Raw genomic sequence first — 15,073 nt, forward strand, 5'->3', positions numbered from 1 at the left:
CTGGGCCCTGGGTGCAAAGGGGGAGAGTGAGCCCTGAGCAACCAACAAGGTAGGTCGCCAGTGCCGGTCTCCCGCCAGCTGGGGAGGAGAGGCCAGGCACAGAGCCTTGAACTCCCCGGAGGCTGCTCACTGCTCTGGGAATGCCTGGTGAGACTGACAATGCCTGAATCTGTTGTAGATGGTGAGCAGCATCTGGACCATCGCGCTCTTCCTGCTGGGAGCTGTCCAAGGTGAGAGAGAGCACGCCTGCCCCTTGGGAGAACGGGAACCCAGGCTCTCAGTGCTGCCACAGAAAGCCTTAGACGTGACAGCGCTGCCAGCACCCTGGGGACAACTGGTTCCCAACCGGAAAGAGGCGGGTGGGGCTGACACTCTGCCTGGGAGCGGGGACAGTTTGAGGGGTCCCTGCTTCCCAGCCTCTCCCCAGCATCCTGCCTTCATGCCCAGGGTACCCTGGGCCAGACTTTGCCAGGTGAAGCATTAAACACCTGCCTGAGTTAACATAATGACTTGTCAATGCCCATTTTGACGTTGGTCCAAAACCATATACCTAAAGAGCTGCCACGGGACGCAGGCCTTTGAAGCTTAGAAGGTAGTATATCTACAGGACTCATGGGACTGGTTGCAGACCCGCAGGTGGGCACTGGGGACAAGAAAGCATGGGTGGGGCAGAGGCGGGTGTCTTCACCAAGGTCTGCAGACTGTCCCCAGGCTGGGCAGTGACCAGGCCTGAGCAGCGGTGACTTCCCACATCTGAGTGTTAATCCTTGAGCAAGTCATCCTTTCTCTGCAGGAAAAGAAATTTGCTACAGTCAGCTCGGCTGCTTTTCGGACGCTGAGCCCTGGGGGGGCACTGTAATCAGGCCCCTGAAAGTCCTGCCCTGGAGCCCCGAGAAGATTGGCACCCGCTTCCTGCTCTACACCAACGAGAACCCAAACACCTTTCAGGTGCGCCCTATGCCATTTTAGCATCCCAGGCACTGGGGGAGGGGCTGTGCCTGCGTGCAGGCCAGGAGATTCTTTTCTCTGTACCACCTCCCCCTTCATACTCAGTGCACCCCCTCCTCCAGCTGCACCCCAAAGCCTGGACAGAGGAGGCCTTCAGTAAAAAAGGTGGCTTCAGTGAATGAATGGCTCATATTTGCCAGGACCTCTAGCTGTTTATGGGATTCTGGTTTGGGGCGAGGGGCCTTCCAAAGAACCCTAGGAAAGCTAAGACCTTGAGCCATGGCCCTGACTCAGTGGAAACAGTGACCCCTGACATGAAAAAAGGGAGGAAAAGGGAGGTCAGGGCAAGCTTCTTGGAAGAGGTAGCTTTCGTTGCATTGGAACAACTAGAAAAATGAAAGAGGGAGGTAATGGGACATCTCTGAGCGGCTGGACTATGAAAATATGTAACCCCTCTGCCCTTGTCACAGAACCTCCTTCTCTCTGATCCATCAACGGTGGAGGCGTCAAATTTTCAAATAGACAGGAAGACGCGCTTCATCATCCACGGCTTCATAGACAAGGGCGATGAGAGCTGGCTGCTGGACATGTGCAAGGTAGGGGCTGCTCTGGTCCCCGTGGCCTGCTGGGGGACTGTCGCTGCTGCCACCGTGTCCTGTAATGTCCCTGCCTCCCTCTAAGCAATCACAGTAAATGAGCTCAAAATGCAATTAAATGCTTCTCTTTTAAGAAAGTAAAAATTCCTTTTCACGTTCCTGGACTGCGTCTGTAGCCTGAAAAGGTAACGTTTGCTGTGTGAAAAAATACCGCCTCATGCTGGTTGAATCAAGCTTAAATACTGTCTGCTCCCATTTTCAGTGAGGGTGCTTGGGATTCCTGAAAGGGGGGAATTGGGTTCTTTTTGTTCCAATATTTCCCTCATCCCTAAGAGTCAGAGGTGTGTGGCTATGGCCACTGACCTGATCATGGAGAGCTGAGAGTGACCGGGTGACTTACAAGGCAGCACAGAAAGTGACAAAACTGTAGGTAACACAGCACCTGTTGGTCAGAAGAACAGACAACAGAGGGACCCATACACGTGCACATGCATGTACATGCCAACAAGGCACGTGTGCAGGGATCTGCACAGGTACACAAATACACACGGAATACACCATTATTCTTTCTTTTCATGTGCCCACTGGCTTATTCTATTTTTGTTTTGACAACTAAGAATTCACCCCAGCACACACATTAATAACTCTGACCCATAACGGCAACAGGAAAAGTTACAAACCCAGATAATTAAAGTCGTTCTGCACTGGGTCTTGGTTTACCAGCGTGTAATTCTTGGTACCTCTCCGTCTCACTAGTAATAAGCACTTTAATGTATCAACTGTAAGACATTGTTTGTGCCCGCATTTTCCAGGTTGTAAGAGTCCTCATGGTTGCTTTAAATATAACAGTCCTGAGGCACTGCCTCTTGGAACCTTTGTGCGTGTGGTCACACATGTCAATGTACAGGTGGAAAAACACAGAGCAGATTTTCCATCTGTAGTACCATTTCAAATTCAGGCTGGCCATGCAGACCCACATGGAGGGGCTTCTAAGGATATATCAGTCCCTTTAATGCTCAGGGAGAAGTTTCCCTTGCAGAATTCTTCAATCTCTTAAAGCAGCACAGTCCTATTCTTCAAATACCCGCAGTGCGTGCTTTCTCCACGACACTGGATGCTTTGCTGACACTGAAAACAGGAATGCTTCCCTCTACCTTCAAACTTCCTCACAGCCCAGCAGGCTGGGCTGACAGCAAGCCGGGTAACTGGCCGCAGGTTGCTCAGGGGCCGAAAGGACCCCTGGCAGTCAACCCCACGAAGTCGTTCAGACACTGGCGCTCAGAGACTGCACTCGAGGCTTTTCCTTTTCAAAACGGGGCTCCTCTAAGGATGCGGTTGTATCCCCCACCTAATCAACCTTATCGAATTCGGCCAGAGAAAACCAGATGGTGGCCAGCTGTTCGAGTGCAAGCCAGAGAGGGAATCTGCAGTCACCCTGAGGGGTGACCCCTAACTGACAGCAGGAGTCCCTAAAGTCCAGTGGCTCTCAGCGCCCCAGCGAGGACAGGACAGGACAAGAGCGCGGCCAGGAGTAACCGTCAGCGACCACTGCTGAGCCCTGGCTCGGTGTGGTTTCGTGTGCCCCGTGATAACACCCCATGTCTTTCCAACGCCAGAACATGTTCGAGGTGGAGGAGGTGAACTGCATCTGCGTGGACTGGAAGAAGGGCTCCCAGACCACCTACACGCAGGCCGCCAGCAACGTGCGCGTGGTGGGCACCCAGGTGGCCCAGATGATCGACATGCTCTCGGTGAGTGGACCGCCGGGTGGCCAGGCTGCTGACGGGTGGGCGGGGGCCCCCGGGTCTCGGTTGGGTCAGATGCCTCTGGATTATATATTTAAAGAAGAGCTAGAAAGAACTGATATTTCTCCTAGGGTCTCACTTCTAAAACGCTGAATTTCACACCTGTGGAAGTAAAAAATGAGCGCTAACACTTAGAAGGTGGGGACTTTTAGTATCGCCTTCAATTGATAGGGAAGAAAACTGGAGCCCAGAAAGCTTAACTGGCTTGCCCCCCCAAAATCATAGAGCAGGTGACTATAAGAGTTGTCTTTGGGTCCCCAAGCATCTAGTCCCGGGGGTCCCCACTATACCAGGCAGACTCTGTTTGGGGGGAACACAGCATCTCCAGGGAGAGCCAGTGGAGCAAAGGGCGGGCGCACACTGGGCCTGCGCCAGCTCTGTGGGCTGCGGCCGTGGGTCCCGTGGATCTTGGGGAATCTCTTCTGGAACAACCAAGTCAGCTGTTTCCTCCTGCCCTGGTCTTCCTTTTCACTAATTCTTTAAGTCTTTCGTTCTTTCAGTGAAGTCACTAATCTCTGGTGACTCCTCTACCAGGCAAAGGCCCCAGGCATCCCTGCCTTACGTTTCGAGGGTCTATAAAGAACCGGTCGGCTCTAACTGTGCCTGCAGCCCTGCAGAACCCGCACCCAGGGTGTTCGCACGGCAGGCACTGCAGACCGGTGACGAGCAGATCTGGGTGAACAGCCGTGAGACCAATAAGAGCGAATATCTCCTAACTCTGTGTTATTTGTTTGTTCGCCCGGTATTTGGGGGGTGCAGTGTCAGAAGCTGTGCTAGGTGGTAAAGGGGATGGATGTATTCCCAGGACTTGGAGGAGCTTACAGTGACGACTTGACCATAGAGCGTGGTCAGGATTCTGAAGGGGAGAGCACAGGGCTTTATGGAAGCACAGGGGTGGGTGGGCCTGATCCAGATGGGATGGGGGGTGGGGCTGGTGTGAGCTGCGTTGATGTGAGCTAGGCAAGTAGTCGGTGAGATGAGCAACCACAGGAAGGGAGGTCCAAACCAGGCCCAGAGATCAAAGAATTTGACATATTTAAGGGCCTGGAAGGTCCACAGAGGGTTGGCTAGAGAAGAGTCTAGAAAAACACGTGTTGAGGCAGGAAAGCTCTGAGGGCCTGGTAGTGAGTTTGGGCTTGACCCTAGGGGCAGCGGGAGCCACGGGAAGTCTCACAGTGGAGGCACGGTGTCAGGATTGCACGTCACAAAAACTGCAGCACAGAAAGGCCCTAAAACTACCGTCTTCCCCCTCCAGACAAATTACAACTACTCCCTTTCCCAAGTTCACCTCATCGGCCACAGCCTGGGAGCCCACGTGGCTGGAGAGGCAGGGAGCAGGACCCCAGGCCTGGGCAGGATTACAGGTAAGGCCCGAGGGGCAGGGCCCCAGGTTTTGTCCCCAGCAACCCCGCAACAGGCTACAAGACTGCAGCCCGGCTCAGACCTGGCCCGAAGGAGACTGACCCCTTGGCCTTGGCAGGGGTGGTAAGAGGCAGCAGAACACAGTTCAGGAAGCCCCCAAGAAGCCCATCTGTGTGGCAGAGGGGTGGCAGCTTCGTCCCCCTCTGTCCCCGCCTCTCCTCTCCAGATGCAGGGTTGCTGGCATTGTGGGTGCTCGGCAGGACTGGGCGCCCAGGAAAATGCACAGTGAGCAAACACAATTAAGAAGGATCCCCATTGTCATTCCTCTTTCCCCTGCTCTTTGAAGTCAAGGGCAGCATAGAAGATGCAAAGTATGCTTCCGTGGCCCCTGCTGGTAGAAGAAACCCAGCCAGGGTCACGGCCAGAAGCATCCTGTTAGCCCAAGCAAGGCCTTCACACATTGTAACAATAGCCACAAAATACACCTGTATAATATAATGCTAATATAATTGCTATAGTAAGCATAATTTAAGAGCCTCATTATCCCAAATACTGTACAAAGTGCTTTTACATTTTCTCATTTAATCCTCAGAACCAGAGAAACAGGCTCAAGGAATTGAGTAGCTTGTCCAAGGTCACATCACTGATTGGGGGTGGAACTGAGATTCCAGCCCAGTTTTGTTGACATTCGACTCAAATAAGTCCTTACCTGTACAAGAACTCCCCCTTTTACATTCAGTGCACAGTTATGTTCATGACCTTTTGGTTGCTCTGACCAAACCTTCCAAACACCATTGACAAATCCAGGAGCCCCTCCAAGAAGGAAATGTAGTCAGGAGAAAATGATAATAATTAACATTTTACTTATCCACCATGGTGATGTTCCAGGCACTATGCTAAATGCTACATATATTAACTCACTTAATCGTATAACAGCCATATAAAATAGATGCCATTATTAACCCCATTTCATAGACGGGAAAACAGAGGCACAGTGAAGATCAAGTGATTCACCCAAGGTCATGCAACTCGCCCAGCAAGTAGCTGAGTAGGGGCTTGGAGGCAGGCACCCCAGCCCCAGAATCTTGTTCTTACCTATGATAACAAACTGCTTTGTCCCTTTCTTCTTCAAATTTGGGAAGGGAAAAGAATGTTGAAGAAGAAAGATACATAAGTAAGTGGGAGCATCTGATGTCTAAAAAATCCTTGCTCCAAAAACAATCTAAATGTCTTTGTGCCCCTGCCCTTCCCTGCCGTGCCACTCGAGCCCTCCCGTAACAAGCAACACTGAGACTCTGCGTTCCCCTACGCAGTACTGCGCAGGGCCCTGGCACTGGCACCCCAGGTCGTGGCAGCCCTTCAGGGAGAGCGCAGCCCGAGCAGCTGTGCGCCTTGGTCCCGAGGGTGCCCTCAGCCAGGCCTACTGTTCGCAGCACCGCCTGTCTCTTCTAGGGCTGGATCCCGTGGAAGCGAGTTTCCAGGGCACTTCTGAAGAGGTTCGGCTGGACCCCTCCGACGCCACCTTTGTGGACGTGATTCACACAGACGCGGCTCCTCTGATCCCCTCCCTGGGTGAGGCCAGGGATGCCCCCGCCCTGAGCGCGTGCGGCGGGGTTTTGCCCCAGGGTGCCGAGCACGATCACACGCTCACGGCTGTTCCAAACATCTCAGGTTTTGGATCGAGCCAGCTGATGGGTCACCTTGACTTCTTCCCCAACGGAGGAGAAGAGATGCCGGGCTGCAAGAAGAATGCCTTGTCGCAGATCGTGGACCTAGACGGCATCTGGTCAGGTAAAGCCAGAGTGGGGTGGGGCGTCGCTTCCCAGGGTCAGCAGCCTCTTCCCCAAAACAAACCTTAAAGAATAAAAACTACCTGCTCTTTAAAAATATGCAATCCCCCCTCCCAGACCTATTTCTGAAAGCTGTAGCCATATATCATTTGTCATATCTGAGCTCTCCCAATTGTGTACTTCCTCACAACGTTGTGGTAGTGTCGTGGAGTGTGCAAGAGGCAAAGAATTACCAAGCCGTGGCTCAAAGCTATGACTCCAACAGTAAATGGGTAGATACGCATAGCAAAGTACGGAAAAACCATAAAAGCGAGCATCCTAACTTATCTAAGAGGACGTGTCTGCCAGTTTCTCAGGTGGGAGTCAGTGCTACGCTTCAGCTCGTGCAGCTGGCTTCATCTCAGTAGCCAAAATAAGAACATTCCCGGCATTTCCACGGCAAAGCATCAGCACCAAGAGAGTCACCAATCCTCAGTGCTGGGGCCAGAATGAGAACAATCACACTTAAGGGAGGTTAGAGCGAAGGCTGTGCTCTTCGAGGTGGCTAGTCTTTATCCTTGATCAAGTGCACCGGGGATAAAGGGCGTCCTTCGGACTCAGCCCTGACTCTGTGCTGAAGAATGTTGCGAGTACAATGGACAGGTGAATTTCTCCACTCAAACTATTCATTTGCCACCACGCAGGTCAACACCCTTAATGATCTGACCAAATCTGCTGAGTGAAGATTTTTATTGAATTCAATCAAAATGGTTTGGTACGTGTGGATGTGATTGAAGCAAATGTTAAGGACAAGACTTGTGGGATTGTCTTTTATGGCCTTATGCGGTTGTGCATGGATAGGGTGGCCTAAACTCTCCATCAGGAATGGCCGAGCACGCTCAGCCCAGGCCTGGAGGGCCTGAGCGTGTCACTTGGCAGGAGCTCTGAAAGGCAAGGAAGGTGATGAGGAGTGAGATGCAATGAGCGTGATACTCACATAGGGCTACCAGACTGCTCAACCCTCCTTTTTATTTGCATGAAAGTGCTGTCACCCCGGTTTCATCACATCTGGGAGGTCAGTGTCAGATCTGGTTGTGTCTGCAAGGACCTCCAGGTTGGTGCCTGGAGCACAGGATGGTGGAGGGAGGCATGGATTCACAAACCAGATGGGTCAGCTTTACTGCCCAGCTTTGCCATTCACCAGCTGTAATCTGGCATCTGAGTCTATAATCTAGATCTTTGTTATCAGGGATGGTGTGGAATGTATTGTGGTAAGTACTTCGTGACGGCCAACAGGGACAACAGATGTCACGTTCTCAGAACATTACCCGCACTGCATGTTAACTGCACGAATGTGACTGGATTTTGCACTTACCTTAAATCTCTGAAAATGTACTTTGAGGTGGTTAGCACCCATCCACTTTGCATCCATGCCACTTGAAGAGGCAAGAAGTTGTCACAGCTCCCTGACCACCTGTGTCAACTTCTTCATTTGTTTCCCCAGGAACCAGGGACTTTGTGGCTTGCAATCACCTGAGAAGCTACAAGTATTACTCAGACAGCATCCTCCATCCTGACGGGTTCACCGCATTCCCCTGCACCACCTACAAGAGCTTTGAGTCTGTAAGTTATTGTCCCCGCCCCGCAAGCCCCACTGTGGCACTGCCGTCCAGCTGTGTTTGGAATTTGCAGTACCTGCTCGCCTTTATCTGCCCACCCCCTACTTGTTCTAGATTACCCCTCAGACTTTCATGGTCCTGTGCAGTGGAGGGAAACCAAACTTTAGGTAGGCAGTAGCTAGAATTCTAGATGAGTCATGTGTATGAGGAAGACTCTGGAAAAGCAGAGAAAAGGGCAGTCAATGCAACAATCTAGAAAGGCTTCCTGCAGGAGGCAACGTTTGAGTCTGGCTTGTAAAATCACTGGGTTTCGAAGGAAGAGAAGGAGTGCACGTGTGTGGCCAGGGCAGAGCAAGAACAGGAGAATGTGTGAGAGACAAACTCGGACACCAGCGAGGAGGGAAGGCGGATGCTGGGCTTCATGTGCCAGGCTGGACTTCTTGCCTGTGCAGCCGGCAACAAGCGGGGAGAGGTGGAGGGAATGGCAGTCTGGAGCCTGCCCGTTCTGGCTGTGAGAGCCAGTGGGAGCGATCTCTTCCCAGCTCCACGTTCAGCGACAGCATGTCTGAAAAATGGCCACAGTCAGAGTGTTAACACCGTGGAAACTGGCAAACGCTACAATCAGGGACGTTTTTTGTCCCAGAGTTGGTTGTTAACCATTCACCAACACATCACTTGATACAAGGTGTAATTGGTCCAATCCGGGGCCCAGTGTTTTCTCAATATGGGCATCCGGGTTTTCTAAAGCTCCCCAAGCAATTCCGATGTGATGCGCATCAGGCTCAGGAAGGTACTTTAGATGCCATCTGCTCCCCAACGCAGAAGCCCAGACTGTAGGAGAATGGCTCCCCCGTTGTGTGGATCTTAAAAAGGCAGATTCGCTCCTTGCAGCCTGTTCTATCTCTTCTCATCAGAACAAGTGCTTCCCCTGTCCGGACGAGGGGTGCCCGCAGATGGGCCACTATGCTGACAGGTTTGCCGGCAGGACGAGTGAGACGCAGCAGAAGTTCTTCCTGAACACGGGCGACTCCAGCGACTTTGCCCGTAAGTTGCACTTGGACTTGCCCTTCCGGGCAAAGAAAGTTTCTTTTCTGTTGGAAATGAAGGGCTTGTCTCTGACCTGAAACATTTGTGGACACGTTGTTATCATCTTAGAAAAAGGACACACACACACCCCCAAACTGTCCCATTTGAGGCTCAACAGCGGGTTTAGAAAGAGCCTGCATTTCTTCCCTTGTATTTCTGTGGCACGAAATGAGTAGAAGCAAATGGTATAACTAATGGGATAACGGCAGTTTGGCTGTCTCTGTGGCCAGCTACCCTGAAGTTTTACTGCTCCATAGTTCATGGTCCCCTTTCTATTTTCTTTTCATTTTTTAAAAATTAAATTTATTGGGGTGGCATTGGTTAGTAAGATTATAGAGGTTTTAAGTGCACGACTGTGTGATTTTATGACACGTGATCTGTACGCTGCATTGTGTTCATACCACCTAGAGTCCAATCTTCCATCACCATGCGTTTGACCCCCTTTACCCTGAAGATTGTATCACATGCACCTGTTCTTCTGTTCATTCAACAAACATTTATCTGGTACCAGTTGTTTGCTGAGCTGGGCCCCTTAGGAAGCTCAACTCCAATCTCCCGGCCCCCTCAGCACCCCCAATCCACATGCTCCTGGTGCTCGGGGGCTGCCCCTCTGGTGGAGGGTGGGCAGGAATCAAGAAGACGTGATTTCTCTCAAGAATCTGCTGGATAGACAGGGTCATAGGGTAAAAACAGGGCATGTATGGGTCACCTGGTGCCACCCTGCCCTTGATGGTTCCCTGAGATGTTTCACTGTAAGAAAGAGACTGTATAGTATAAATATATGAATATACAAATGTCTTATGTAGTCAAGCCAGGTTTATTGAGGTATAATTTTTGTACAGCAAAATTCACCCCTTTTAGTGGACAGTTCCATGAGTTTTGACAGATGAATAATCCCGTGACCACCTCCACAATTAAGATATGGAGCATTTTCATCACTATATACATTTTTTTAAAGACATTGGTTAATCAATCCTTCCATGGATGTGGTGATACGTGAAGTACTTGCCTACATTCTAACGACAAATTAAACATTCGGAAACTACATACTCATTCCCCAGCCACATTTATTTTGGGCCACAGGCGATGCTGGACACCGGGGGTTCGGGGAGCAAGGCATGTTGCACACAGACTGTGCAACACAGCAGAGGAGACGGAAACTGAGCCGGCAGCTGTCCGTGTGTCAGGCCTGGCGGGTGGCTGCTGTGGCCTGTGGGACAGAGGGCCTGGACCCACCAGAGGGAGGCAGAGGGACAACTTCTCTGAGGATGTGAAGGACGAGTGGGAATTAAGCAAAGGACGTGTGTATTTTTATACATGTGTGTTTATACAAAGCATGTGTGATGTGTGTTCATATGCGTATACATGCATGTGCATGTTAGTGTGTGATAATATGTACATAGATTTTATGTGTATGTGTGTGTGGGCACTGAGACAGCACTCCGGGTATAAATCTGGGGGGCCACTGAGCCCCACTCTGTGCCGGACCCTGCCCAGGGCCTGGGGGTGCAGAGATTAGACACAGAACCTGCCCTCAGGGGGTCACAGGGCCACACTCCTGAGCTAGAGTCCCAAGTGAGGGGAGGCCCCGTTCTTTCTCTTTCCACCTTGAGCCATGGTACAATCACTCCGGAGCAGAACTCTCCCGAAGAACTCTCTGCAATGCTAGAAACGTCTGTGCTGTCCAATACAGTCGTCATGAACCCCGTGTGGCCTGTGAGCCCTCGAAATGTGGCTAGTGAAACTGCTGGACTAAATTTTTAATTCGATTCACCTAATTTGGATGTAAACACGAGCAGCCACACACGGCGAGTGGCCCCTTTGCTGGGCAGCACAGGTCGGGAGGAAGACGCTGCCCCGTGCGCGGTGCCCCTGGGGTCTGGTCGGGGCTGTGGGCTGACCTGCAGACTGTCCTACACTCGGGAGCCTCCCTGTAAGGGACAGAGACCGGAACCTCAGATGTGGTCAAGTGTTTGTGCATGAGTGAAGAACCAAGCTCTTTTCCCTCTCCTGTGCAGGCTGGAGATACGGCGTGTCCGTCACGATGTCTGGGAAAATGGTCACCGGTCAGGTCAAAGTGTCTCTGTATGGAAGTAAGGGAAACACTCACCAGTTTGACATCTTCAGGTAAATGTCCTATTTTAGCGCCACCTCTCATTTGATGATATACACGGCCTTCCATCCTTGCATTTAAAGGCTCATTATTTCTTTATCTGTGGGTGGATTTTAAATTCTTCCCTTCGTGTGCTGAAATTAACATCAGACTTCTGCTAACCACTTTTCTTTTCTCTACGATAAATCCACGCATTTCATTCTTTCTCACTTAATAGATCATATTTTTTAAAAAATAAGCCCTGGCTGGTGTAGCTCAGTGGATTGAGCGTGGGCTGGGAACTAAAGTGTCCCAGGTTCAATTCCCAGCCAGGGTACATTCCTGGGTTGCAGGCCATAAACCCCAGCAACCGCACATTGATGTCTCTCTCTCTCTCTCTCTCTCTCTCCCCCTACTTCCCTCTCTAAAAATAAATAAATAAATAAAACCTTTAAAAAAAAGAATTGTGGTGAAGCAAAAAAAAATTAGATAAAACGTTTAAAAAAATAAATCTAATTATTACCTAGATATCATTTTATAATTTGCATAGTAACATGTGCTTGTCATGTTAAACCACGTGAATAATGTGTTATTATACAAATAATTCTTTCAGAGAAAATAATACGAAGGAACTATATAATTTTCTATAAGAAAGTTTTAAAGAGAAATTAACCTGTGAGTAACCAATATTTAAAGAATGTTTATTAAAGTTTGATTTCTGGCTTTTCCGTTTCTCCACCCTTTATTTGGGGATTACTTTGGAAAAGTAATCTCACTAATTCAGAGTAGCAAAGAGTGGCGTGGCCTTATACAGCCCTTGGAAGTTGTTTCCACGACTGAAAATGTTCCTATTTCTGTTTCAAGGGGGCTTATCACGCCAGGCTCCACCCATTCCAACGAGTTTGATGCAAAGCTGGATGTGGGAACAATCGAGAAAGTCAAGCTCCTCTGGAATAACCACGTGATAAACCCCACGTTCCCCAAAGTGGGTGCCTCCAAGATCACGGTGCAGAAGGGGGATGAGAAGACAATGTACGTATCGGGCGGGCCCGTGCCCGAGGGCGTTTGCGGTGATTCCTGTTTGTAAGGGAAACTCATCCCACAGGGCCGGGTGCCGGGTCTACCAAAAGGCCAAGAGAATCCACCCCTCTGGGGCCTTTCCCCAGCCAGCGAGTAGCTGAAAGGGAGCACAGAGCAGCTCCGCTGGGTGCACGATATCGAGTGTTCTCAGCACCGCCTGTGGGAGTGCAGAGGTCACCATCCCCTCCTCAGCCCCAGCCTGCACGGGGCTCCCCATGGCCGCATCGGTGCCCAGCTGTAGCTGCAAGGGGCCGCCTGCAGCTCGGCTGCCTGCAGCGCGAGCACCTGCTGCGCCAGCCCCTCTGCCCTCCCTGCCTCACGGCGATAGTTTGGGGAGTAACACAGCTGAATTCGTCCAGTTACTCAAATAACGTTGCTGTCACGAAAACAGCCAGTAAGCAACACTTTTAAAAATCACCATCATCACCCTTAGGAGGCTAAAGAAAATCCAGTTATGTTCCGCCCTCTTCTCAGACCCCCTCAGATTATTTTGGCCACTTCTTTGGGGTTTCACATCCTACGAAGAAACGTGCTGGCTAGAATTCCCTCCTATGACGTGGTATTAAGAGAAATGTGGCTCTCCCCATCTTTATCCACCTCCCATCCTTCCTCTCTGACTTTATTAAGCACCTATCGTATGCCTAACTGGCAAGAGTTGGGGATACAAAGACGGTGTTTGCTCACAAGGAATTCACCATGTAAAAACTAGATTCGTGGTTCACGTGGAAGGGAAATGCCAGATGGAAAAACTCACCGTGAGGGTTGCAAAGAGTGGCTGAGGAGAAAGCAGAGGGCCCAGGGCTGGCAGTTGCCAAGGGGGACAGGGCACGGGGCATCTCTCGGGCTGAGGGATTTCCACCAGGAAGGGCACCAGCAGCGATGAGGGGCTCAGTGTGTGAAGGGTGGGGGAGGCCAGCCTGCTGCCACAGGACCCAAGGTGCAGGGAGCCAGGGAAAGGCTTGGAGGTGACAGTTGCAGCTTCCAGAAAGACAAACGAAATGCAAAGGACAAAGTGTGGAAGGCCAGAGAGGAGTAAGGAACCCGGACAAAGGCCTCAGTGCTGAAAGACGGTGAGTGAGGCCTGAGCGATGCCGTGGTTCTTGGAAGAGCCGTGATAACAACCACTTAGGACTGTGTCATTTTCATTCCTTGGAAGTTGTTTTACATTTATGGTCATGAGACGTCATGTTACTGACACAGGATCTCTGGGAGCGATGCCCACTTCTGTACATGGAGACCAATGCCCGGAGACTCAAGTAGCCCGCCCCGTGTCACTGCTGGAAGGCTGGGAGGGGGGATCCAGGGGCAAGGGCACTCCTGGAAGGCAAGGTCATAGAACATGCGGACTGTGGCATCAGATATTTGCTTCTGGGTTCTTCTGCTTGCTAACTGAGAGTCCTCTGGGCCTCAGCTCCCTCTCCTGTGGGACTCGTAATGATACCACTTACTGTAAGTGTGTGCAGCTAGGAAGAGCTCAGTATATCGTAGCTATGACACTGTGCAGCGAGGCCCCCAGGGCAGCCGAGCCCAGAGTCAGCCCTTCTGTACGCCAGTGTTTGCGAAGGGCCGGCACGTGCTTGGGGAGAAGGAAAGTGTGAGCGTTCCCATCGCTGCCTCAAGGGCCCCCCAGTCTGGCCGGACAGAGGGCCCAGAGACCAGGGCCACTTCTGAGCAGCAGCTGGCCTGTCCTGGGGCCCAGCTGCCTGTCACACTGGCACCCCCAGAGGCAGTCAGTTTTCCAGTCATCAGCTGAAGCTGTAACCCCACGGCCTGTGAATGAATGGCACATCAGCCAATTCCTTTGCGTACCAACACCAATCACCAAGGAAGGATGTCTAACATTTAAAAATGATTCATTTTCCCCCACAGGTACAGCTTCTGCAGCCAAGATACCGTGAAAGAAAACGTCCTGCTCACTCTCATGCCCTGCTAAGCTGCAGGCACAATTTGGTCGCTGTGTTAACATCAATAAAATCCGCCGATGCATCTACCTACTCAGTCTGTCTCTGATGCCAGCTGCCCCCTGCAGGGGTGTCCGGGAATTGAACATTTTAAAATGTGCAAGCGTCCTGAGCATGTGCATAGATTTGGGGCTCTGGCCACGGACTTCCGATCACACACCCTTTCCCCGCCTTCCTTGGTCCAAACGGCCACCATTTCCTCCTCACCTGAAGGGTGGCCGAGAATCACAGAACTAGGGGCAGGTGTTTGCGTCTCAGCAGAGCCTCTCATCTTACAGGTGAGGGCACTGAGGCTCAGACCTGGGGACCTTACTGTTCAAGCACACAGAGCGAGTCACTGTCCCGGCAGGACTGCGGGTCAGGCCCCTGACCCCAACTCCAGGGCTCCTCCCCGCCCCCGCCCCCACCTGGAGGGGTCATGGAAAGACCGTGCTCTGACTTGGCCTCTTTGTCGCAGTAACTTCAGTGGTGATGGGACCACCTGGTGGCTGGCTCTTGGGGAAGCGTCGGGTGTCCCAGCATCCAGAGGCGGTGCTGGGCACATCGCAGAGCGTGGCCAGGCCCCAGCCCCCACTCGCCCTCGCTGGGGCTCCTGCCGGCAGGTGCCATCCCAAAACAGGGCTCAGCCCTGAGGAAGGATGGAGACTGCTCTGTCATGCTCTGGTCTGAAGCTGACACGGACCCCTCAGCCAGGCAGACCTCACCGGGGCCCCACCACTCAGGTGTCTTTCAACTAGGAGACGAGGATGCTCTTC

General features: G+C 51.7%; 1 protein-coding gene across 1 annotated transcript; it reads left to right on the forward strand.

The window, feature by feature from the left end:
- The first annotated feature begins 178 nt into the window (after nucleotides 1-178).
- On the forward strand, nucleotides 179-14,347 carry PNLIPRP1 (pancreatic lipase related protein 1). Its single transcript, XM_028512025.2, has 12 exons — nucleotides 179-230; nucleotides 794-948; nucleotides 1,419-1,544; nucleotides 3,161-3,295; nucleotides 4,605-4,713; nucleotides 6,164-6,283; nucleotides 6,383-6,502; nucleotides 7,985-8,103; nucleotides 9,014-9,143; nucleotides 11,204-11,312; nucleotides 12,142-12,309; nucleotides 14,227-14,347. Exons 1-12 carry the CDS (start codon nucleotides 179-181, stop codon nucleotides 14,288-14,290), a joined length of 1,407 nt encoding a protein of 468 aa, XP_028367826.1. The 3' UTR covers nucleotides 14,291-14,347.
- The last annotated feature ends 726 nt before the right edge of the window (nucleotides 14,348-15,073 follow it).

The sequence above is a fragment of the Phyllostomus discolor genome, chromosome 5, assembly GCF_004126475.2.
Source record: "Phyllostomus discolor isolate MPI-MPIP mPhyDis1 chromosome 5, mPhyDis1.pri.v3, whole genome shotgun sequence".
NCBI classification, from domain to species: domain Eukaryota; kingdom Metazoa; phylum Chordata; class Mammalia; order Chiroptera; family Phyllostomidae; genus Phyllostomus; species Phyllostomus discolor.